Consider the following 25,468-nt stretch of genomic DNA (forward strand, 5'->3'; position numbering starts at 1 on the left):
AAATTGATTGATTAGCTCTAGTAGTTTTCTGGTAGCGTCTTTAGGATTCTCTATGTATAGTATCATGTCATCTGCAAACAATGACAGCTTTACTTCTTCTTTTCCGATTTGCATTCCTTTTATTTCCTTTTCTTCTCTGATTGCTGTGGCTAAAACTTCCAAAACTATACTGAATAAGAGTGGTGAGAGTGGGCAACCTTGTCTTGTTCCTAATCTTACTGGAAATGCTTTCAGTTTTTCACCATTGAGGACGATGTTGGCTGTGGGTTTGTCATATATGGCCTTTATTATGTTGAGGAAAGTTCCCTCTATGCCTACTTTCTGCAGGGTTTTTATCATAAATGGGTGTTGAATTCTGTCAAAAGCTTTCTCTGCATCTATTGAGATGATCATATGGTTTTTCTTCTTCAATTTGTTAATATGGTTTATCACATTGATTGATTTGCGTATATTGAAGAATCCTTGCATTCCTGGACTAAACTGTACTTGATCATGGTGTATGATCCTTTTAATGTGCTGTTGGATTCTGTTTGCTAGTATTTTGTTGAGGATTTTTGCATCTATGTTCATCAGTGATATTGGCCTGTAGTTTTCTTTCCTTGTGACATCCTTTTCTGGTTTTGGTATCAGGGTGATGGTGGCCTCCTAGAATGAATTTGGGAGTGTTCCTCCCTCTGCTATGTTTTGGAAGAGTTTGAGAAGCATAGGTGTTAGCTCTTCTCTAAATGTTTGATAGAATTCAACTGTGAAGCCATCTGGTCCTGGGCTTTCGTTTGTTGCAAGATTTTTAATCACAGTTTCACTTTCAGTGCTTGTGATTGGTCTGTTCATATTTTCTATTTATTCCTGATTCAGTCTTGGAAGGTTGTGCATTTCTAAGAATTTGTCTATTTCTTCCAGGTTGTCCATTTTATTGGCATAGCGTTGCTTGTAGTAATCTCTCATGATCTTTTGTATTTCTGCAGTGTCAGTTGTTACTTCTTTTTCATTTCTAATTCTATTGATTTGAGTCTTCCCCTTTTTTTCTTGCTGAGTCTGGCTAATGGTTTATCTGTTTTGTTTATCTTCTCAAAGAACCAGCATTTAGCTTTACTGATCTTTGCTATTGTTTCCTTCATTTCTTTTTCATTTATTTCTGATCTGATTTTTATTATTTCTTTCCTTCTGCTAACTTTAGGGGTTTTTTGTTCTTCTTTCTCTAATTGCTTTAGGTGCAAGTTTAGGTTGTTTATTCGAGATGTTTCCTGTTTCTTAAGGTGGGATTGTATTGCTATAAACTTCCCTCTTAGAACTGCTTTTGCTGCATCCCATAGGTTTTGGGTCGTCGTGTCTCCATTGTCATTTGTTTCTAGGTATTTTTTTATTTCCTCTTTGATTTCTTCAGTGATCACTTCGTTATTAAGCAGTGTATTGTTTAGCCTCCATGTGTTTGTATTTTTTACAGATCTTTTCCTGTAATTGATATCTAGTCTCATAGCGTTATGGTTGGAAAAGATACTTGATACAATTTCAATTTTCTTAAATTTACCAAGGCTTGATTTGTGACCCAAGATATGATCTATCCATGAGCACTTGAGAAAAATGTGTATTCTGTTGTTTTTGGATGGAGTGTCCTATAAATATCAATTAAGTCCATCTTGTTTAATGTATCATTTAAAGCTTGTGTTTCCTTATTTATTTTCATTTTGGATGATCTGTCCATTGGTGAAAGTGGGGTGTTAAAGTCCCCTACTATGAATGTGTTACTGTCGATTTCCCCTTTTATGGCTGTTAGTATTTGCCTTATGTGTTGGGGTGCTCCTATGTTGGGTGCATAAATATTTACAATTGTTATATCTTCTTCTTAGATCGATCCCTTGATCATTATGTAGTGTCCTTCTTTGTCTCTTCTAATAATCTTTATTTTAAAGTCTATTTTGTCTGATATGAGAATTGCTACTCCAGCTTTCTTTTGGTTTCCATTTGCATGGAATATCTTTTTCCATCCCCTTACTTTCAGTCTGTATGTGTCTCTAGGTCTGAAGTGGGTCTCTTGTAGACAGCATATATATGGGTCTTGTTTTTGTATCCATTAAGCTAATCTGTGTCTTTAGGTGGGAGCATTTAGTCCAGTTACATTTGAGGTAATTATCGATATGTATGTTCCTATTCCCATTTTCTTAATTGTTTTGGGTTCGTTATTGTAGGTCTTTTCCTTCTCTTGTGTTTCTTGCCTAGGGAGGTTCCTTTAGCATTTGTTGTAATGCTGGTTTGGTGCTGCTGAACTCTCTCAGCTTTTGCTTGTCTGTAAAGGTTTTAATTTCTCCATCAAATCTGAATGAGAACCTAGCTGGGTAGAGTAATCTTGGCTGCAGGTTTTTCTCCTTCATCACTTTAAATATGTCCTGCCAGTCCCTTCTGGCTTGCAGAGTTTCTGCTGAAAGATCAGCTGTTAACCTTATGGGGATTCCCTTGTGTGTTATTTGTTGTTTTTCCCTTGCTGCTTTTACTTTTTTATTCTTTATTTATTTATTTAGGGCTGTGTTGGGTCTTCCTTTCTGTGCGAGGGCTTTCTCCAGTTGTGGCAAGCGGGGGGCCACTCTTCATCGCAGTGCGTGGGCCTCTCACTATTGCGGCCTCTCTTGTTGCGGAGCACAGGCTCCAGATGCGCAGGCTCAGTAGTTGTGGCTCACGGGCCTAGTTGCTCCGCGGCATGTGGGATCTTCCCAGACCAGGGCTTGAACCCGTGTCCCCTGCATTAGCAGGCAGATTCTCAACCACTGCGCCACCAGGGAAGCCCCCTTGCTGCTTTTAATATGTTTTCTTTGTTTTTAATTTTTGACAGTTTGATTCATATGTGTCTTGGCATGTTTCTCCTTGGATTTATCCTGTATGGGACTCTGTGTGCTTCCTGGACTTAATTAACTATTTCCTTTCCCATATTAGGGAAGTTTTCAACTATAATCTCTTCAAATATTTTCTCAGTCCCTTTCTTTTTCTCTTCTTCTTCTGGAACCCCTAAAATGCGAATGTTGGTGCGTTTAATGTTGTCCCAGAGGTCTGTGAGACTATCCTCAGTTCTTTTCATTCGTTTTTCTTTGTTCTGCTCAGCAGTAGTTATTTCCACTATTTTATCTTCCAGGTCCCTTATCCGTTCTCCTGCCTCAGTTATTCTGCTATTGATCCCATCTAGAGTATTTTTAATTTCATTTATTGTGTTGTTCATCGTTGCTTGTTTCATCTTTAGTTCTTCTAGGTCCTTGTTAAATGTTTCTTGCATTATGTCTATTCTATTTCCAAGATTTTGGATCATCTTTACTATCATTATTCTGAATTCTTTTTCAGGTAGACTGCCTATTTCCTCTTCATTTGTTAGGTCTGGTGGGTTTTTATCTTGCTCCTGCATCTGCTGTGTGTTTTTCTGTCTTCTCATTTTGCTTATCTTACTGTGTTTGGGGTCTCCTTCTTGCAGGCTGCAGGTTCGTAGTTCCTATTGTTTTTGGTGTCTGTCCCCAGTGGCTCAGGTTGGTTCAGTGGGTTGTGTAGGCTTCCTGGTGGAGGGGACTAGTGCCTGTGTTCTGGTGGATGAGGCTGCATCTTGTCTTTCTGGTGGGCAGGTCCACGTCTGTTGGTGTGTTTTTGGGTGTCTGTGGACTTATTATGATTTTATGCAGCCTCTGCTAATGGGTGGGGTTGTGTTCCTCTCTTGCTAGTTGTTTGGCATAGAGTGTCCAGCACTGTAGCTTGCTGGTCGTTGAGTGAAGCTGGTGCTGGTGTTGAGAATGAGATCTCTGGGAGATTTTCACCATTTGATATTATGTGGAGCTGGGAGGTCTGTTGTGGACCAGTGTCCGGAAGTTGGCTCTCCCACCTCAGAGGCACAGCACTGACTCCTGGCTGCAGCACCAAGAGCCTTGCATCCACACGGCTCAGAATAAAAGGGAGAAAAAGAAGAAAGAGAGAGGGAGGGAGGGAGAGAGGGAGGGAGGGAGGGAGAGAGAGAGAGAGAGAAAGAAAGAAAGGAAAGAAAGAAAAGGAGGGAGGGAGTGAGGGAGGAAGGAGGGAGGGCAGAAAGGAAAGAAAGAAAACAAAATAAAGTAAGATTAAATAAAATAAGGTTATTAAAATAAAAAATAATTATTAAGAAGAAAAAAATTTTTTTAAAGAAAAAAGAAAACCCCCAAAAACAACAACAGAAAAAGGTCGGATAGAACCCTGTGACAAATGGTGGAAGCAAAGTTATACAGACAAAATCTCACACAGAAGCATACACATACACACTGACAAAAAGAGGAAAAGGGGAAAAAAATCATAAATCTTGCTCTCAAAATCCACCTCCTCAATTTGGGATGATTCGTTGTCTATTCATGTATTCCACAGATGCAGGGTACATCAAGTTGATTGTGGAGCTTTAATCCGCTGCTTCTGAGGCTGCTGGGAGAAATTTCCCTTTCTCTTCTTTGTTCTTACAGCTCCCAGGGGCTCCGCTTTGGATTTGGCCCCACCTCTGAGTGTAGGTCGCCGGAGGGCATCTGTTCTTCACTCAGACAGGTCGGGGTTAAAGGAGCAGCTGCTTCGGGGCCTCTGGCTCACTCAGGCCGAGGGGAGGGAGGGGTACGGAGTGCGGGACGAGCCTGCGGCGGCAGAGGCCAGCATGACGTGCACCATCCTGAGGCGCGCCATGCATTCTCCCGGGGAAGTTGTCCCTGGATCCCGGGACCCTGGCAGTGGCGGGCTGCACAGGCTCCCCAGAAGCGGGGTGTGGATAGTGACCTGTGCTCGCACACAGGCTTCTTGGTGGCGGCAGCAGCAGCCTTAGCGTCTCATGCCCGTTTCTGGGGTCCACTCTTTTAGCCGCGTCTCACGCCCATCTCTGGAGCTCCTTTAAGCAGCGCTCTTAATCCCCTCTCCTCAGGAAACAAAGAAGGAAGAAAACGTCTCTTGCCTCTTCGGCAGGTCCAGACTTTTCCCCGGACTCCCTCCTGTCTAGCCGTGGCGCACTAACTCCCTGCAGGCTGTGTTCACGCCGCCACCCCCAGTCCTCTCCCTGCACTCCTTCGAAGCCAGAGCCTCAGCTCCCAGCCCCGCCCACCCTGGCGGGTGAGCAGACAACCCTCTCGGGCTGGTGAGTGCTGGTCTGCACCGATGCTCTGTGCGGGAATCTCTCCGCTTTACCCTCCGCACCCCTGTTGCCGTGCTCTCCTCCGCGGCGCCGAAGCTTTCCCCCTTCGCCACCCGCAGTCTCCACCGGTGAAGGGGCTTCCTAGTGTGTGGAAACCTTTCCTCCTTCACAGCTCCCTCCCACTGGTGCAGGTCCCATCCCTGGCCTTTTGTCTCTGTTTATTCTTTTTTCTTTTGCCCTACTCAGGTACGTGGGGACTTTCTTCCCTTTTGGGAGGTTTGAGGTCTTCTGCCAGCGTTCAGTAGGTGTTCTGTAGGAGTTGTTCCACATGTAGATGTATTTCTGGTGTATCTGTGGGGAGGAAGGTGATCTCCGCGTCTTACTCTTCAGCCATCTTCCCCTCGTCCCCCCATTAGATTAATTTTAAGTTCTTGGTTTGCCTGTTCTAATATTTTCTTCCTCTGATAAACTCCTACTCCAGTACTTTCTTCTTCTTTTCAAAAAGTCATGCATCTTAAATGTTTTTGTCCTATAAGTTCATGTTCACTTGTCACCTACTTTGTGGGGAGGTCAAATTCCAATCCCTATCAGCCCCAGTTATCTTAGGGATGAATTCTAAGAAGTTTTTAAAAATACCAATGCCTTGACGCCTAGAGATTCTGATTTGATTGGCCTGGAGTGTGCCCTGAGTATAGGGATTTCTAAGATTGTAATTGTAATTATAATTTAGATTGTGATTCACCAGCCTTAAGAGTTTGGAGGGGAAAGGGTGGGGAAGAGAATGTCTAAAATTAGTTCCCACCTCTTTTTGAGTTCAGTTCCTCACACAGGACTTCTGTGGTGCCCTGATTTTATTCCTGAGGCTACCTGGAGCATAGATCTGAGTTGTAGCAGGCATGGGAGGAGACTTTGTATCTTAAGGCAGTGGTAGGAGAGAGGCAGGAGCAAAGCTCCAGCAGTTTTTCTACTGTTTGATCCTTCCATAGCTATGCCTGGCTGCTTCTGCTCCAGAACAAAGCCCTCCCCCTCCATCCCCCACCAAGTTCTTAACAGTTTTCTTCTTGTTATTTTCTTTCTTTGGTCGTCTATGATGATCTTAGAGGAAGAAGCCAGCAGTTGTGCTAGCTTCAGCAATTAGAACTGTCACCTTCAAACAGCAGCAGTGTTGTTTTCATATATATTATAACTGTAAGGATTGATGTCTAACTGATTAAGGATCCAGTAATTGCATAATAATACCTGCTAGTGCTTTCTCTTTGAAGTTCCTCATTAAGAAAGTAAGCTTTAAAAATATTCTTAAAACTAGTATCTTCTGCTTTTAAATAAGACTTTAAAATAAGACTTCTGTAGCCAATTTTGCAAAGCAAGATTTTTTTTAACATACAAACTATTGTCAACAAAGGAACTATTATTCATGTAGTAAGGTTAATATTTCTGTAAATGTGTAAGTTTTACTTTCAACAATTTCATGTTTAGACTAATTTTTCATTCTTAGTGTACTGGTACCTTTACTATATTCTATGAAGAATTTTTAAGACTTGTTTAATAAAAAAATCACATTTATATGTATTTTCCATAGATAGTGGAGTTGGAGCAGGGATTGATTCATATTATGAATATCTGTTGAAAGCCTACGTCTTGCTTGGAGATGACAGCTTTCTGGAAAGATTTAATACAGTAAGTTGTTCCAATTTTGTATTAAGTTTAGAACCAATTTAATTTGCCAGATTTTGATAGAAACTCAATCATCTAAGTGACATTCTGAAAAATTATTTTTAAATGTGTAGTAGTTTTTTGGTCAGTATTCCCTGATGATGTTGGACAGGGACAGGGTAAACACTACATACATTGCAAAAACTAGATTACAAAGTCGTTTTATTTTCATCTATCAGAAGTTTTCAAGATTTTCCAGTGAGTAATATGTAGATTTGAGTTTTACCTAATCTTTTACACAAGGAAGGGAATTTATTGAAATCCAAAGCCTTCTTCTCCTTTGGATTCTAATTCTTTTTGGAATAATTTGGAAGTTTGGCCTAGTCCTTGACCACACCAAGTGTGCAGGGCTTTGGAGACTTGAACAAACCAGTGGGTATTCATTTCAAAAGAAGGTCTGTTAAGTCTTAAGTGTGGATCAGACTCACAGGCATGTTTTTAGGGGAGAAGGGAGAGATTATTGAACCCTATTGGATCGCCTTTGTCTGTAATTAAAGCAAATTGAAATTAACTAGTAAACTCATCAGCTGTGTCAGTACATTCTTTTCAAAATAATTTACCATTTCTTTGCCCACCCATGAGTTCACCCACATTATTGTGAGATAGTACAATATAGTGGTTAAAAGTATGAGAGTTCTCCTGTGTGGGTTTAAATCCTGGTTGTGCCACTGGTTTTGTGGCTTTGGGCAAGTAACTTAGATATTTTCCTCTATTCCTTATCCACAAAATGGGAATGCTAGTACTATTTATTGGGAGGATTAAATGAGCTAATGCATATGAACTGATTAGAACAGTGCTTTAAGATCTGTCAGGTACTCAATAATAGTTAATAAATAATAGATGAGTTAGGGGAAAAACCTGGTAAAAGTCCTAATAAGTCATCACTGAATACTTTTAGAAACACTATTACATATATCATTTAATATATCATTTATTAGATTATAACAAGATTTTCTTGAGGTGCATGAGGACAGATTTTTTTTTATTGGTTTTTTTTTATCAGTCATTGACTCTGACAGCTCAACCTGTTGTCAAGGCTGAGAAATATCTAGGAGAAGATAAAAGAAGGGGAAAAGAGTTTTTAAGACCATAAAAGGCAGAGGTAGTGGACCGTAAGAGTGGCAACAGTGATGGGATGCATTAGTTTAGGTAGACAAGCACCAGAATGTTATGTTAGCTGCCTAGGGAGCAAACTTCCTAGACAAAGGAGAAAATGAATCTAATTCTGTGATATAGAAGCCTGTAACTATATTTCAAGAGGACGTAAGAGCATCCTTGGGCCACAATCCTGCAGGATAGTGATATTCAGGTCTATACCCTTCAGAAGGTCCCATTTTATCTATAGTTTTTAGTACTCTGCATCAGAGTTTAAGAACACAGGGGAGTATATATAGTATATTTTACAAAGATTTCCATCTAAAGGAATTTAACTATTTCCATAGTTAATTAACAGTTACTTAGTAAATTTATTCATATGTAAATTCGGGTTTCATTTCTTCATATATTTAATGATATGCTGTGTTTAGAATAGTACAGCTTTTTTCATCTACTTTCATGAACACATATTGTGACCTTTTTTAGCACTACGATGCCATAATGAGGTACATAAGCCAGCCACCTCTTCTACTTGATGTGCATATCCACAAGCCAATGCTGAATGCTCGGACTTGGATGGATGCTTTGCTTGCCTTTTTTCCAGGTTTGCAGGTAAAAAAAAACCTCTTTTATTTCTCTTAATATTAAAGTAAAATGATTATAATTCAGTGCATTTGTGATCTCTAAAATTGAATTACCAAAACAGAGTCACACTTCAAAATTGTATTAATCTACATTTTTCTGTTTATATAATGATTATAGATAAAGTCAACTCATATTTTATTGGATAATTTTGTTGTTATTGTTGGTTTCTAGGTCTTAAAGGGGGATATTAGACCTGCTATTGAAACTCATGAAATGTTGTATCAGGTGATTAAAAAACATAATTTTCTACCAGAGGTAAGCAAATCATCTTTGGAATTCTAGTTTACATATACTATAGATTGCTAATTTAAAGGTAGAAAATGCCATCTTCAAGGTTGGTTTCTTCTTTTTCATTTTTCCTGGTTAAATAGCTTATTTAATATATTTTTGGTTTACACAGTATTGTATATGTTTTTCCTTTTCCTTATGTATTAAGAGAAGTCTAGTTTAGGATAATGCTGATAGTTTACTAATTTAATGTTAAAAAAAATCCCAAATTGGTATTTCTCAACCTTTTCTAATCCATGCCATTGCATAGTGTCTCATTCTAACTTTTACACTTATCCACCAGCTAGGGAGACTTTTGTACTTTTTATTTTCTAAAGCTTATTTTATGAAAACAGTATACATTGAACATACTCTTGCTGATCACACATGCTCCCTGGAAATTTGGAAATGTTAGCTCTTCTTCACGCTGCTTAAGAATTATTCTCCCTGGTTTTTATATGTTAGTAATAAGTATTCTTGCTAGCTTGATACCATAAGATTTTAATAGCAGACCTTTTGGCTTTCCAGAAATGTACCATTAAAAATTTCCAAATTTGTGTATGGCCTTGTTCTATCCCTACTTATTGACTACCCTCTGTGAGATATCTAAGCATCTCACCAATTTAGAAGGCTTCCTAAAGTGTTTGTTTCAAGCCACAGAGGATTTGAGACTCATAAAAAAGCATATGCTAAAATAGAAATAGGAGAGTGAGAGACTTAATAATTAAGAGAAAAAAGTGGAGATAAGAAAAAAGAAGAGAACACTATTATGCAGACAATGAGGACCTGTGTAGTGGCATTAATGAGGTCATAGCTTTTCCTAAGCTTCCTAATAAGCCAAAGTGATCATTTAAAAAAGGAATTCCATTTAATTGGTAAAAATAACAGCCTTCACAAAATGAATTGTGATTTTAAGCAGTGATAATTTTCATTTTATATATAAAAATTGTTATCAATATTTTAACTATTTTTTCTTGTTTATGATCTAATTTATATACTATATATTCTACAACTACATACTTTTTTAAATCACATTTTTATGCCTATTTATGTGTTGTTTTGTCTAGGCATTTACCACAGATTTCAGGGTGCATTGGGCTCAACATCCTTTAAGGCCAGAATTTGCAGAAAGTACCTACTTCTTGTATAAAGTAAGCTAATTTAACTCTCTCTTTGCTATTTAGCTCCTGTTCTCTGTTGGATAACTCACTATCTTATAGTAATAGTATCGGCTTTCAAAGTTCTTGTTTAATATTATAATGATTGGATATATCATGGTTCTTATTCACCCAGTTCATAGAGTTATTGAAAGATGCAAGAACTGACATCTAAGTTTTATGCCTTTTCAAAATACTTACGAAGCATTTCTTTAAAGAGAAATTTTATATTCTAGAGCTGCTTTCTAAAGCATGTCTCTTGCCTTCCTTTAATCAGGCAACCTTTCTGGGCATTAGAAATTTCATCCAAAGCCTAAGATGTACAGTTGTGCAGCTTTCCAGCTGTGTATTTAAGAAATTCATAAAGCAGATCCATGACTTACTTTCAGAGCTAGGTTCTATGTAACATGTGTTCTAGTGCCTGATATAATGCCTGGCACCTGGTAGGTACTCAATAAATATTTGATAAATAAATGGTTATATGGTACTATGTAAGCTATGTATATGTATACATATATTCTCCTTTTTAATAGGCTACAGGAGATCCTTACTACCTTGAAGTAGGGAAAACACTTATTGAAAATTTAAATAAATATGCTAGAGTGCCTTGCGGATTTGCTGCCATGAAGGATGTTCGTACTGGAAGTCATGAGGACAGGTAAAACAATTCCTAACCTCCCCTTTCCTCAGGGTAACTCTGAAACAACACAAAATATTATGAGTCAGATTTCAGATCAGCTTAATGCTTTTACAAAGGGTATTTGAAGATGCAAACCTTAGTTCATTGTGCTTATTTTTTAAACTCTCTTGAATAGGCTTATTTTAAATTGTTTGAAAAGTCTGTGTTTTTACCATGGTGCCTGGCATATAGTTGGTGCTCAAATGATTTTTAAATAGATGAATAAATGATTGTTAAACCTCAGAACCTTGGTCTTTGGAGTTTTAGGAAAGTTGGGGTTTTCTTCTTTGTTAATAGTTTTTTATATTATGTAAAATGTTAGAAATTATCAAGATGATGACTAATGATCTGGATTATGATTCCTGTTCAGTCAAGAATTCCTCAAAAGCAATATCGTGGTTAATGTGTATATTCTTATTCTGTTGTCGTGGTTAATGTGTATATTCTTATTCTGTTGTCGTGGTTAATGTGTATATTCTTACTGTGTTGCTGATTTGGAGAGCTGGGGAGGCTCAGTGGCAGTTTCTATTTCATTGGATACTGGATAGATGTAGTCGACATGGAATATTCAAGATATGAAAAGCACCCTTTGGTTAATACGATATTCACTAACATTCCAGTTATTCTGAGATCATTTGGTTCTGTTATTTTAACTGTCCAGAACATAGCAACACATTTCTAAATGAACACTAAAGTTTGTTCATTTGGTTAGCAAGTGTTCATTCCACAAATATTTACTGAGGTGTCTTATGTGCCAGAGTTATACTCGGTTTTGAAGATTAAAGATAAAAAGACATGTCTTTTCTATCATTGAATCACGGGGGCAGGCAGATAAACAGGCTTTAAAGCATTGTATATGTGCTATGAAACATACTAAAGGGACGTGAAATGCAGATTGGGATATGACAGTCACTTGAGCGTCCTGTGTCCTGAAGGATCAGGACTAGAAAACTAGAAAAAGGAAAGTAGTAAAAGGAGTTTCCGGCAGAGGAACTAGGGACAGGTGAAATACAACACTCATTATCTACTCACAGAATTGACCCTCAGTCCTTCTCTTGGAGCATTTAGATAATAGTTAATTAGGCTTGGGACCTCCTTCCCTGACCACAGCTGATAAGAAATGGATAGGTTTCTGGAAGCAGACACACAGAAAACAGCAAGAAATGAAAGCAGATAGCTCTTGTATTTATCTGTAACAGTTACTGGCTGCTTCCTACATTTCAGGCACTCTTCTAATTAAGCACTTTCTATGTTTAATTCATTTGATCCTTTACAGCCACCCTCTGAAGTATAATTTCTATTATTATCTTCATTTTATAGATGAAGAAACCAAGGCACAGGGAGTTGGGGAGCTTGCCTGAGGTCACACAGTTAGTAAGGTTAATTCTAATTAAGGCAGATAGGCTTTTGACTATATGCTCTACTGGCAGCTCATTCAAGGAACAGTAAATTAATCGCCCGCTGTGCGCCAGACGCTGCACTTGGGTAAGAGGATGAAAAGATAAATTAGAATCAGTCCCTGCCCGCCTGTGACTTATGGTCAGTGAAGAAGATAGGTATGTAAAGAAGTAATCACAGCCACGTGATGAGCGCTAGAGCAGAAGGAAACGTAGCAGGTGGAGGAATTACAGAGGAAGACATGATTTGCTCTGTTCAGAGTTCCGTGTTTCTAAATTCAGCCTCCTTCCTCTTCCTCCTGCTGAGTGTCCCTCCCGCGGCGCTGTTTCTGCATCTCTGACGGCCCGTGCCGCACTCTGGTTGCACAGTCTAGTGTGCAGAGTGCCCCTTGAAGCATCACGTCCAGCGTTAACGATGCCCGAGGTGCACTTGGTGCAGCAGCGCTGTTGCCGTCTGGGTCCAGGCGCAAGATGGGTCATCTTCTGAGGGGCTGGTGGGCTTACAGCCTTTCTCCACCTGAGGATCACCACTGGGTCTGCTCACTGTTCCTCGTGGTAGTGTTGCGTCTCTCCCATGCAGTTGGCCCAACAAAAGGTTGAGGACTCCTAATCCTTGTCTGACCACGTTCTTGGATGTGCTTTAGCAGCTTTCTTACGTTTAACAGACAGTGAACTTATGGCCAGTTGACCTCAGATACTTGACAATGACTTGCTGACAAATGGGTGTTCTCTACCCTGCTCTTAAGAAACTGATTGATTTTTTAAAAGTGCAAACTTAGAACTTAATACTCATCCCAGCAAAATTTCATTTTGTTGGGTTTTTTTTTTGTGTGTGTGTATGCGTTTCTAGACCAAAAAGAAGGCTTAAATTTCATCTCAGTCATCTAATGTATTAGCTAAATTACTGTTTTCAGGGATCTGGGGTTTAGATAATTATGCCTTAAAATTTTCCATGTAATGCTCTTTGCATTTGGTTGCTTGTTCCCCTACGGAGCTACCAGTGCTGTTGTCTGGCTCACCAGTGTCTCCATTCCCTGGCCCCCCACACACAGTTTTCAAAAAAGAAATATCTGTATTTTTCTTATAATAAATGAACAGTTAAAGAATTTAAATGGCAAAAAAATATGAAAATCTTCCCTACGATACTTTCCCCACTTGCCATCCTAAGATAATCACTGTTGGCAGTTTTAGAAACAGTCTTCCAGACATTTTTCATGCCTGTGTGTTTGCATTTGTGTACATATTTATGGTTTTAAAGTACAAAATAGATTATGTGATACGATACCCAAACTTGCTAGCTCTACCCAACTCATACTGCAGTGATCTTACCACGTCTCTAGTCTTTTCTAAGCATTTACAAATCATCTGTTTCAGAATCACTTGTGGAATTTGCCAAAAATCAAAATCTTGCACATCAGTTTACAGTTCTTAAGCTAACATTTGCTTATGGTAATAACCATCAGTCCTCCAGAAAAAGTTAAATTACCGTAAGTGTTTTGCGGATTGACAGGGAAGTATTTTATCCGTTATAAAATGATTAACATCCAAAATGTTCAAAGAAGTGTTGAAACATTACAGTTGTTGTTCCAAAATAAAACATCATTTATGTCTGGGAAAAATAATGATAGCGCTGTTTTTGAGCTCATACGCATGCCGGGTGCTCTGCTAAATAGTTGACATTATAGTATGTCATTTAGTCTTTGCACCACTGTTAGGCATGTATTGTTATTATGTCCTTTCAGAATAAACTGAAGCTCACAGTCCTTATGTAATATCCCCCTTGGTCACATAGCTCGTCATCAGAAGTTCTTTTCTATTTCCAAAGCCCCAGCTCTTTACCGCTGTGTCCAGCTGCCTCTCCAGTTCATTCGTTAGTAATGCTGTTTAAACTTGCATTCGCAAACGTTTATCAAGTGCCAGCTGTGTGCCAGGAATTGTGCTTGGCCGGTTACGAAACTATGCAGCCTGTCTAGTAACTGCTAAAAGCTAGGATGCTTTGGGAAGTAGCACATATAATTAAATTCCTTGTTATTGTAACTCCATCTAACGACTGTGCTCTTTACCTATACTTTTTATAAAAGCTTTCCTTTGAAGTGTTTATTAAAACGTTACAACATTAAATCATTTGTAAAGTCACACTGGGCAGGTATTTAAATGTTTACAAAGTTATCATCATAGTCCATGTGATTTTGTGTTGTACTTTTTTCATGTAACTTTTTGTAAATGATTACTTTTAAGCCTTCTTGATTATCACTTAAATGGCTGCATCAAAATCGTATCACTTTATCCAGTTCAATTAATATTAATTGAAGATTCTTATATGGTCCTCAGTAGTAAAGATCATCTGTGTTACCTCCCTGCTATTGGTTCCCTGTAGAAGAAATGGAAAACTCCCTCAGAAGGTCCATAGAAAAACCTTGTCTGCAGTATTGACAAGATTTAGTGCACCTATGTGGTAGGCAGCCCTTCTGGTCTTTTTCATTTCCTTGGAATGTGCTTGGAGTCAAGGCTATTACCACCAGGGGATAGATACATTCTATAGTTCTTTGGATGTCTGTACTGGTGTAGACAGGTTTATTGACCTTGATTCTGTGGCTTTCAGATAGTTGACATTTGGATATTTTTATGTTCTTAGATTTATTTGTAACCTTTTATTTTAGAATGGATTCCTTCTTCTTGGCCGAAATGTTTAAATATCTTTACCTGTTATTCGCGGATAAAGAAGACGTTATTTTTGACATAGAAGATTACATTTTTACAACAGAAGCTCATCTGTTACCTCTTTGGCTCTCTACTACAAATCAAAGAATCTCTAAAAAAAACACAGTAGGTTATGTTTTTCAACTAAATGTCTTACTCTCTTTTTTACTCCTGTGTGTTTGTTTTGTTTTTCCAAGGAAAAAGTAATCCATGACTAGAATTCTATAAATATAGTGTGGTAGGAGAAGTACCCTTGATGTTTTCTTATTTTGTTTTCTTGTATTACATCCTGTGTATACTTACATTTCACTTAATGTTTCCTTTGAACAAACTATAAAGTAAAATAATTATTTACATAACATTCTTTTATATTTTTAGACTTCAGAATATACAGAACTGGATGACAGTAATTTTGATTGGACTTGTCCAAACACTCAGATTCTCTTCCCTAATGACCCTCTGTATGCTCAGAGCATTCGTGAACCCTTGAAAAATGTGGTGGACAAGAGCTGTCCTAGAGGCATCATCAGAGTGTAAGATGTCTTATTTTATATTTGTTAATATCAAAATTAATTCTTAGTAAATGACAGAGAATGTAAGGAACATATAACAGCCAAGAATTCATTTAGATTTAAAAAATATTGATTATGTACTTATCACTGATTAAAATTAAAAATTGGTGAGTAAAGTTAGATAGCAAAGTTTATTCTGCAGTAATGTCTTTTTATTATTATGGAAATTTTCTGTGTATCTTTTGTTTAATGAACCAAGTAATAATGGCAGCGTATGATAGTTTGTAACTTCCACAGCACATTTTTTTTTTAACATCTTTATTGGAGGATAATTGCTTTACAATGGTGTGTTAGTTTCTGCTTTATAACAAAGTGAATCAGCTATACATATACATATATCCCCATGTCTCCTCCCTCTTGCATCTCCCTCCCACCCTCCCTATCCCACCCCTCTAGATCCAGAGCACATTTTTACACAACAGTTTCATCAAATATTTCCACGTTTTATATATGTAGAAAATATTTTTCCTTTCATCTGTAGTTTCTGTATAGGAAAAATAACAGTGTTTTGATTTGATTTTTTTGACGAGGTACTTATTCTTGGTTGTTGAATAAAACTTTTTGCCTTAATGAGTGCATTTTCTTCCAAATAGTTACATTAGAAAAACCATTACTAGGAAATTTTAAAAAATTATTTTTCTTAAGTGAATGTTATTGTTCACTGATATAAGTATTGTTTTGCTTTTAAAATATTGAGAGAAACATCTGTTTTTTTTGGGGGGGGGTTGTGTTTTTTTTGCGTTACGCGGGCCTCTCACCGTTGTGGCCTCTCCCGCTGCGGAGCACAGGCTCCGGACGCGCAGGCTCAGCAGCCATGGCTCACGGGCCCAGCCGCTCCGCAGCATGTGGGATCCTCCTGGACCGGAGGAACCCGGTCCCCTGCATAGGCAGGCAGACTCCCAACCACTGCGCAACCAGGGAAGCCCCAACATCTGATTTTTGAGGGAGAAATAAATAGTAATAAACCTCTAAGCCAACCTATTGTGTACCTTCAAATAATTGTAATGCTGTTGATTAATACTGCCTTATAGATAATATACAAGCTTTTGTAACTGTAAAATATATTTGAAAGCTATACTACTTATTAAAAACCTAAGTTATATGTAGGTAAGTAACTCTTTCTAGTTATTCCATTTTTCACTAGTTTAAAACTAGCAATTTGTTTGCCTTATGCTTTTTTTCCCAATTCTGACTTGTGGGTTTTTTTAAGCCTTGCCTATAATTACTTTTAGCAGAGAGGAGAGTTTCAGGAGTGGAGCTAAACCCCCTCTGAGAGCCAGAGATTTCATGGCCACTAACCCTGAGCATTTAGAAATCTTGAAGAAGATGGGGGTGAGTTTGATTCACCTCAAAGATGGGAGAGTCCAGTTGGTTCAACATGCAATCCAAGTAAGACATTGCTGTACTAATTAGCTACCATCTCTGTCTTCTTTGGTCTCAGTAGCTTTAATAAGATAATGACATTTGGCTTTTTAAAAACCTTCAGTGTGTGGTTTAAAGTCAGAGTATCAGAATTTTAGGACTTGGAAGTATTTTGGAAAGCCATCTGATTCAACCCCTTTGTAGTATAAATCAATCAAGTCACAAGTAGGTTGAGTAATTTGCTTACGTTAATATGGTCAAATATAGGACTCAGATCTAAGTTTTCTGTTTCTCAGTCGCTTGTCTTTCCACTATTTTATTTAGAACATAATCTTAAAAGCTAATAATTCATTTTAATATTTATATCTCTATTTTATACTATTTTAGTTTCCAAAGAGCTGAATTTAAATACTTTTATTCATTATAGAAATCAAAATATGCATTTATTTATCTATGCCTAGGAAACATAACATACCTCTTTGGGAAATTTTTATTGATTTTTGCTTTAAAAGCTTTCATAACCCGAGGGCTTTAAATTATTCACCTTATTACTACATTAATTCTGAGAAAACTACAGTTTGAGAAATAATTTCAACGTAGAACCATATTCGGATACCCCATAATCTCGGATTCAGCCTTCCCACCACCTTGCCTTCTCCTCACCTTGCCTTCCCCTCAGGTTTCTGTCTCATCCCTATTCTTGCCACGTCATCCCTCCTTCCCTAACAAGACTCTGTCTGCTTCCTTACGTTTCACTCATCCTCACTCCCCAGCGGTGGGAATGACATCCCTGATGACATTGCTTTCACATGGGTCACCAGTGACATAATTGCCAGCCAGTAGCCCCTTAGTCCTCCTCTGATTGAACTTTTATGTAACTATTGGCTGGCCTCTTTTTAAAACCTACCCCTTTCTTGGCTTCCAGGGTATTCCAGCAACACCTTTCCAAATACTCTGTGCAATATTTTGTAGATTCCTTTGCAGCTCTTCTGGGCACGACTCAGTGTAGGCACTACCAAAGAATCTGGATCGTATGTTTTTCTTACTATACTTTTCTTCAATAGTGTCATCTATTTCTACAAGCTCTGCTGTCATCTTTGTACACGTGATACATGTATGTAATCCTGATTTTACTTTACTTCTTAAACCCAACTTTACTTTACTTTTTAAACCCAGGTATAATCTACCTGTCATACATTTCTGCATCTCAATCTCAATCTGTCCAAACCTGTTCTCTCTCCCTGCTCCCACTACAGTCTGTCTCTCTGCCCTTTCGTTCTCCATCTCAGTCAACCCTATCATCATTCTCTAAGTCACCAAAACTAGAAATCTCAGAATGGGCTTGCATTTCTTTCTCCCAGCTCCTTTCCATTCTCCTCTATCCTCTATCCCTTGTCAGGTTCCATTGACTTTTTCTATAAGGTGTTAGGAATTCATCCTTTTCCTCCTGTAGTCAGGCACTGTTCAACTTTTCCTCTATTAAGATTCAATTTGAATCATTCCAAATATTTCCCAGATACACACTGACAGAATCAGTCCTTCCTTTGTCTATGTTACTAGTCCACTTTCCCACCCGAGAAATTTTTTCATAGCTAATTTTACATGTCTCTCTCCTCTAGATACAAACTTCTTAAAGTAAAAGATTATGACCCTAGTGCCTAGTCAAGTACTGAGATGTAATAGGTGCCTGATACTTATGTTTTGAATTTAATCTGGTTGTTGGTTCATAATTTCGAAGAAGGTGGGGAATATGGGTCAGTTATGAGGTTTATTTCTTAAAAGGGCAACCAGAGGAGAGAACAAGCAAAGTGAGCATTTAGTGGAAGTGCACTTCTCAATTTGTACCAAAAGTGGTTTATAGGACAGTGAAAGAGACATTAATAAAAATTACAGATGTTATATTCAGAAAATATTTCCAGAAGTAATATTTTTGAGAACAAATAAGGCCATAAACATTTGGTAGAGACCAAAACTGATAGGATAAATTTTAGAGTAGAAAACTATAGTGCAGTAGTATTTAAGAAATCAAAAAGTTGAAAGTTTCCAGAAAGAAAGGATAAAATTAATTTGTTTCTTTCCTAGGCTGCTAGTTCAATTGACGCGGAAGATGGGTTGAGGTTTATGCAGGAGATGATTGAATTGTCAAGTCAACAACAAAAAGAGCAGCAGCTGCCTCCACGAGCTGTACAAATTGTTTCTCACCCATTTTTTGGCCGGGTAGTGTTAACTGCTGGTCCAGCTCAGTTTGGGCTAGATCTGTCTAAACATAAAGAGGTATGTACACCTATAATATGCTTGTTGAAATTGAACTCAAATATTATTTAAGTATTGTCTAATTTCTTAGTCTCTTTTCTAATTTAGTAGTTTTAACTTATTTAAAACACCTAAATATTTAATCTCCCAGATTAAAGTAGATTAAAATTAAAAGTGTATCTTGAAAATATTGAGTCATAATTTATGTATGCAGTATGGTTATAGAATTTTACTTAAAATGTTCAGATATTGTTCTCTAATTCAATGCCTTTAACTTATCTAAAAATGGTTTTCAAACTTTTTAACTACTGAAACCTTTCTTTGAACAAAAATCTAACTCAGAGGCTTAATGTAGGGAACAGCTAAAGCAGAGGTGCTTCCGGACAAGTGGCTGTGGAGAGCATCAGACACTGAGGTTCCACTGAGCAAATTTGGAAGGCCATTAAGCTAGTCTATCCTATTAGTTTTACTGTAGGAAATGAAGTTCACAGGTTCAACTGTCTGACTAACTGGTAGCAAAGCTAGCCACTAGACCAGAACCCAAGTATTCTGATCATCTAAAGCCAGTGGCCTTTGAACTCTGTTACCCCCAATTTAAACTTTTTCTAGTGTATATTTTAAAGCTATGTAGGTTTATAGTTGATTCATTTATTCAATAACTCTTATTCTAGGTAGTATTTTAGATATTTGCTATGTATCAAGTTTACAAAAACCAGTGAAGATTTATGCCCTCATGGAGTTTACCTTCTAAGAGAGAGAAGGATCTTAAAACATCTTTACACTCACATCTTTAAAATCAGTTCTCTGGTGGATTTAATTTTTCTAGGAAGAAGAACTGCTTGCAGATTCATGTAGATTAAATCCATTTTTCCCCTCTTTTCAAAAATTTTTCCTGTTACCAGTGATGGTTTAAAAATGGTTCCCAGCTTCTTGTAAGTGTAGGTATGGGTACGTAGTGAGTCAGCCTGAGGTTCCAACTTTACCACTTACTAACATAGTGACTTTGAGCAAATTATGTAAACTGAATCTCCGTTTTCCCATACGTAAAATGGAAATATCATCTGTATTACTTCACTCAGAGTCATTATAAAGATCTGGTTTAGTAATTTACGTAAAAATGCTTCATAAACTGCAAAGCACAGTAGAAATATTGGTTGGGTACTATAATATACAAAATGTTCAAAACAAAAATTTATGCTAAATATATATTGTATATGTTATCATTAGAAAAGAAGTGAAGTCTACTTAAAGCTCTAGATATTGAATTTTAATGACTAGGTAGTGATTGGAGAAGATAAAAGATTACTTAAGTTACTTTTATTTCTGCCAGACAAGAGGATTTGTTGCAAGCAGTAAACCGTACAATGGTTGTTCAGAGCTTACTAACCCTGAGGCAGTGATGGGAAAGATTGCTTTGATACAAAGAGGACAGTGCATGTTTGCAGAAAAGGCACGCAACATCCAGAATGCTGGAGCCATTGGTGGCATTGTTATTGGTAAGTAAGCCTCCATGTCATTGTGTTGACTAAGACATAATTTTTAGGATTTTTCCTTTCATTTTCCAAACTTTTATCAGAGTTTGGCATTATTTTTACTTCACTAGCTGGCATAATGGATAGGTAATCCAATAACTCTCTTAAGAATGTGTATATATCTCATACCTTGTTTGAAAGTCTAGATTTGGGTTTCTGTATATTAATGCCAATAAAAGTACTTGGGGTCCGGTGTGAAGGTGCAGTAGGAGTGAGTGCTAAAAACACCCAATACCACGGATAAAAAAATGGGCCCATGAGATCCAAAGCCCCCTAGGAGCAAGAATTACACCCTGCCACCTCCAGTGGGGAGTCACTGAAAGTATCCATGACTCCACATGGGTGCCAGCTGTGGAGTCAGACACGTGGGGTTGTAGTTCCTGGCTCCACCACAAAATCATGGTGTAACCTTGGCCCAGCTTTAGTTTCTTCATCTGTTTATTCCATAGCGTATTTTTTAGCTCCAGTGAAAATGGTAATAAATATCTTTTAGGTGGTTGTAAGGTTTGAAGATAGTATATATAAAATTTCCTAAAATAACTGACATATCATGGGTATAAGCACTAGTTGCTAGCAAGTTTTTATCTCCTTGGGTCTTTTTCCACTGAAATTACAAACTTCAAATTATTTTACGCATGTATTTCAACCAGTGTGTTTGCCTTTTCATTTTCCACAGAAAAATCACTGATATCGTGACAAGCAGGGCATGACTATCAGGGAAAATATAAATTTTTCTATGTTTTAAGTAAATATGAGTTTACATTCAGAAAGAACTGGAAAACCTGAAGTCACATCCTATTTGTGAAGTTAGTTCTTCTGTATAGATTGTCTCCCAGGGGAACTCCATTTTGAATTTGTTCTTTCTAATTAGGATAGATTTCCTTTTTGAACCCAGGGTAAATAAACATTAAGAGATTTAAAATAAAACAGTAGGATTTATTTCAGTGAAACATTGTTTACTATGCCATTTGCTTATCTCATATCGGCACGCCAGTGTTAATTTAATGAATGCATGAATTTCATTAGTCTAAGTAAGTATTAGGAGAAATTCTGCTTCATAACTTAAATGAGTGGTTGGCAAACTACAGCCTGCAAGCCAAGTTCAGCTCACTGCCTGTTTTTGTAAATGAAAGTTTTCTACAACACAGCATGTCAGTTTGTTTCCATGTCATCTATAGCCACTTTCAAGCTACAGTGGTGGAGTTGAGTGGTTGTAACAGTGACAAGCAGCAGAGAGACTGAAGGTCAGGTAACCATCCTTTGTCTAGTCAGTTACTGCTAAGGGGATGGGTTCTACATGGTATTCTCCACTTAGAAGGGCCTATCCACGCAAGCCGTCTGTGAAGGGATGGGCAAGTTCTCCAGGGAGACAGGCATGTAAGATTAGGGCTGGACATAACTGGCATCACCAGTAAAACAGTATTTAGCAGTCGTACTCCTATTATTTAGCCGGCATAAAGTAACAATAGTGTTTCATTCAACTTACAGAGGAAAAAACAGTATAGTCATAATTATTCCTTGTGCACAGTATCTTAAAAAGAACCGTCAATTTGTAGTTTGGTAAAACAATATAATGCCATTCGAAGAAATCCTAAACAACAATAAAATTTCATAGTTCTATCATTGTAATTCAAGTCTTTGAATTTTTCCATTTTTAGGCTTTTTCATAAGCATGTGAAATCTTTATAGTCGTAATCCTAGAATTTTGTGTTCTACTTTTTTTATGTAATAATAACATTTTGTTTTTCTGTGTGTTCCCTCAGGTAGTTCGTTATAATTTACTTACAATAGTTTACAGTTGTTGACAGTTACAAAAAGCACTCCAGTAAACTTTTTCAGGCATAGATCATTTTGCTTCTTTTGAATTATTTCCTCAGGATAGATTTCTAGGAGTAGAATTAGTGGGCCCCAAAAGTATGAGTGTTTCTGTGGTTCTTGATGCAGAAAATTAATGCTGTCAACAGGTAAACAACAGTAAAGATTGGTAGCTAGACCTTTTTAATGGATGAACGTTTTTATGTTTGCTGTATTCATTTTCTGGCTAGATGACAATGAGGGGAGCAGCAGTGATACTGCCCCTCTGTTCCAGATGGCAGGTGATGGAAAGGACACAGATGACATCACAATTCCCATGCTGTTCTTATTCAGTAAAGAAGGAAGTATCATATTGGACGCCATCCGGGAATATGAGGAGGTAGAGGTCCTCCTTTCTGACAAAGCAAAAGATCGAGGTAAGGGTAAAAAATCATTTGTATTCAGCTTAGCATTAATTTTCCTAACTTGATAACAAAAATGAGTTACAAAAAGATTATTTATGGTTCACTGGTTAAAAGAAGTAAACTTTTTAGAAGATGGTTTCAAAATATATTTTTCTTTTGGAAAAAAGGGTAGTAAAATGTTTATTTTGCTTTGTTCGCTGAGTTAGAATGTTTCTAGAATTATATTTTTGTATGTAATTTATAATTTTTGCTATAATTCTGCCCAGTGATAAAAATACAAGAGATTACACTGAGTCATTTTTAATATCCACAGATGTTCACCATTCAATTTCACTGATACTACATCTTCTTTTTTTTTAATAAGGAATAATAAGAGATTGTATAGAAGGGTGTTGTATACAATATAATAGTAGTGGGGTTTTACCAGGCCACCTATAATCAAATGACCACTGTCTTGATGAAGGCAATAGAAATCTAGCAGCTTCTTTCCATTGAGATCCAAGTTCATCACATAGGTATTTATAAGTTACAAGAGTTATACATGGCTGATGCCTGAAGAACAAGATAGCATGCCTTAATTCATGATATAGTCCTCTCTAGGCCAAAATGTTTGTTAGTAACTTGAAAGCTCTTTGAAACCCAAATTGCTGTATAAATGCAAGGTCTTAACTAGTATTCTTTCATAGTTTCACATCTAGGAATAGAGGAGAAATGAGGGAAAGTGAACCATCAGATATAGACTGAAATCCTGCTTATAACAGCAGTCTTTCTTATCCACTGGAGATACCTATAGAGAGAGCAGTACTCCTCCCACCCCCCCTTAAATGGATAAAGTTGTATAATCTGTATAATCTGTATAATCTGGTTGTTGATGTTGGGATGTTTGCTTGGTAGATAGGTAGGAAACTTATTCATTTCAATTCAGTATATCTTCCAAGTGGAACAATTAAAAAAAAAAAGTTTAGCAATAATCTAGTGCTAGCCAAATTAGTGTTTTGTCTTGTCTTCTTGTATTGCTTTATTCTTTGAGATTCATTGAGATGTCAACTATTTAAGGACTGTGGAGTGAGTAGGATGTATGTAAGGATGTATAAATAGAAACAGTAGAAAGGATTTCTGATCTTCTTAAATCTGCCTATGTGCCTGTTTTTTTTTTTTCTGAGCCCTTTTTTCCAACTCAGATCTTCTTTCCTATATACATGCATTTAAGCACATCAAACACAGGCAAAATATTATTCCATATAACTCTTTAATGCCTTTGCTTTTTTCCCCCCTATTTTGTGCTACCATTGGAATTTCAGCAGCAATATTAAAAGGTAAAATGATTCCGAGCTACATTATTAATAGTAGTAAGTATCTTTAATAAGCCTTAAATTACATATATGTATGTGTATGTATACATGTATATACACACATGTGTGTGCACATATATATATTTCAGTGGCTACCATGATAATATCTGGTTTAAAGTAATTAGATTATTTTCATGTCTAGTCAGCTGTCCCATAATGATGATTCTTTTTTTTTAAAATTAATTAATTTATTTATGGCTGTGTTGGGTCTTCGTTTCTGTGCAAGGGCTTTTCTCTAGTTGCGGTGAGCGGGGGCTACTCTTCATCATGGTGCACAGGCCTTTCACTGTCGCGGTCTCTCTTGTTGCGGAGCACAGGCTCCAGATGCTCAGGCTCAGTAGTTGTGGTGCACGGGCTTAGTTGCTCCATGGCATGTGGGATCTTCCCAGACCAGGGCTCGAACCCGTGTCCCCTGCATTGGCAGGCAGATTCTCAACCACTGCGCCACCAGGGAAGCCCCCATAATCATGATTCTTTATTGATCTATAAATTAGTTTATTTATGTATCAATGAAATATCTAATAGGTGAACTCAGTAGTCCATAGCAATGCAAGAGTCACTCTAACAAAGACGTTGTATGGCACGTGTTATTTTTGATTACTTTTTATTTGAATGCAGTGTAAAATATTTAAAAGATCGACTTGTTTAAAAAACCCGTATATGTGTAGGAGTGTGTGGGGTGAGGACTGGAAGACTGTGGTAAAGCATGTGCTGCTTATACCAGAGAAAAGATATGAAAAAAGATCAGTTCTACTGTTTAAAAAAAGTCTGAACAGCGTAACAGTATTCCCTTAAGGACCTTGAAATAAAAGGGCTTTATTTAAATTATATATTTTTTTTTAAGTTTTGATAGTCAATTTTTTGAACTGTATTTCTGTTATAGAGTGATATTTTGACAAAAAGTCTTGAAAAATTGCCCTTTTGGTATAGCTTTTTAAAGAACTGTACGGCATTATTAACTATCAGCAATGAGTTATAGTATAATTGTTAATATTTATCAGTGTAACTAAAGTCAATGATAATAGTTTTATTAAATCAACTGCTTTATTCACTTAGGAAAATACTCTAAGTTAACGTCTGTAGTGGTTATCATTAATTTGTCCTTTGCCATTACTGCATGCATCAGTGTTTCTCTTCTGCATCAGAATCAGCTGATGTAGGAGTTAAAAGTGTAGATTCCTGAGTCCTACTCCAGAGTATTGAATCAGACTCTCTGAAAGTGGGGGATCAGAATCTGAAATTTTAAACGAGCATCCCAGTTAATTGCACACAGCTATACTTTGAGAAACACTAAACAAGACCAAGAAGGCACCCCACGCCCCTCTTTTTTTATCTCCTAACTCTGTATCTGGCCGTATTGTGCCATCAGGGGTACTAGGTGGGATTATATAAGTACACCAAATCATAGCAGCCTTAAATCCGAA

At 37.4% G+C, this 25,468-nt stretch overlaps 1 protein-coding gene across 3 annotated transcripts in view; it reads left to right on the forward strand.

Annotated features, from left to right (window-relative positions):
* Positions 1-25,468, forward strand: part of EDEM3 (ER degradation enhancing alpha-mannosidase like protein 3) — a 91,013-nt gene that overhangs the window by 37,485 nt on the left and 28,060 nt on the right. Inside the window, exons 9-19 of one of the 3 annotated variants that reach the window (XM_060131743.1) lie at positions 6,681-6,778; positions 8,396-8,521; positions 8,726-8,809; positions 9,889-9,972; positions 10,512-10,636; positions 14,715-14,880; positions 15,133-15,287; positions 16,559-16,715; positions 18,771-18,962; positions 20,272-20,437; positions 22,519-22,704. In XM_060131743.1, coding sequence (XP_059987726.1) covers positions 6,681-6,778; positions 8,396-8,521; positions 8,726-8,809; positions 9,889-9,972; positions 10,512-10,636; positions 14,715-14,880; positions 15,133-15,287; positions 16,559-16,715; positions 18,771-18,962; positions 20,272-20,437; positions 22,519-22,704 — 1,539 coding nt within the window. The remainder of the gene's footprint in view (positions 1-6,680; positions 6,779-8,395; positions 8,522-8,725; positions 8,810-9,888; positions 9,973-10,511; positions 10,637-14,714; positions 14,881-15,132; positions 15,288-16,558; positions 16,716-18,770; positions 18,963-20,271; positions 20,438-22,518; positions 22,705-25,468) is intronic. The other 2 variants (XM_060131761.1, XM_060131754.1) reach the window with 2 other exon arrangements.

Source organism: Lagenorhynchus albirostris, chromosome 2 (genome assembly GCF_949774975.1).
Source record: "Lagenorhynchus albirostris chromosome 2, mLagAlb1.1, whole genome shotgun sequence".
Taxonomy (NCBI): domain Eukaryota; kingdom Metazoa; phylum Chordata; class Mammalia; order Artiodactyla; family Delphinidae; genus Lagenorhynchus; species Lagenorhynchus albirostris.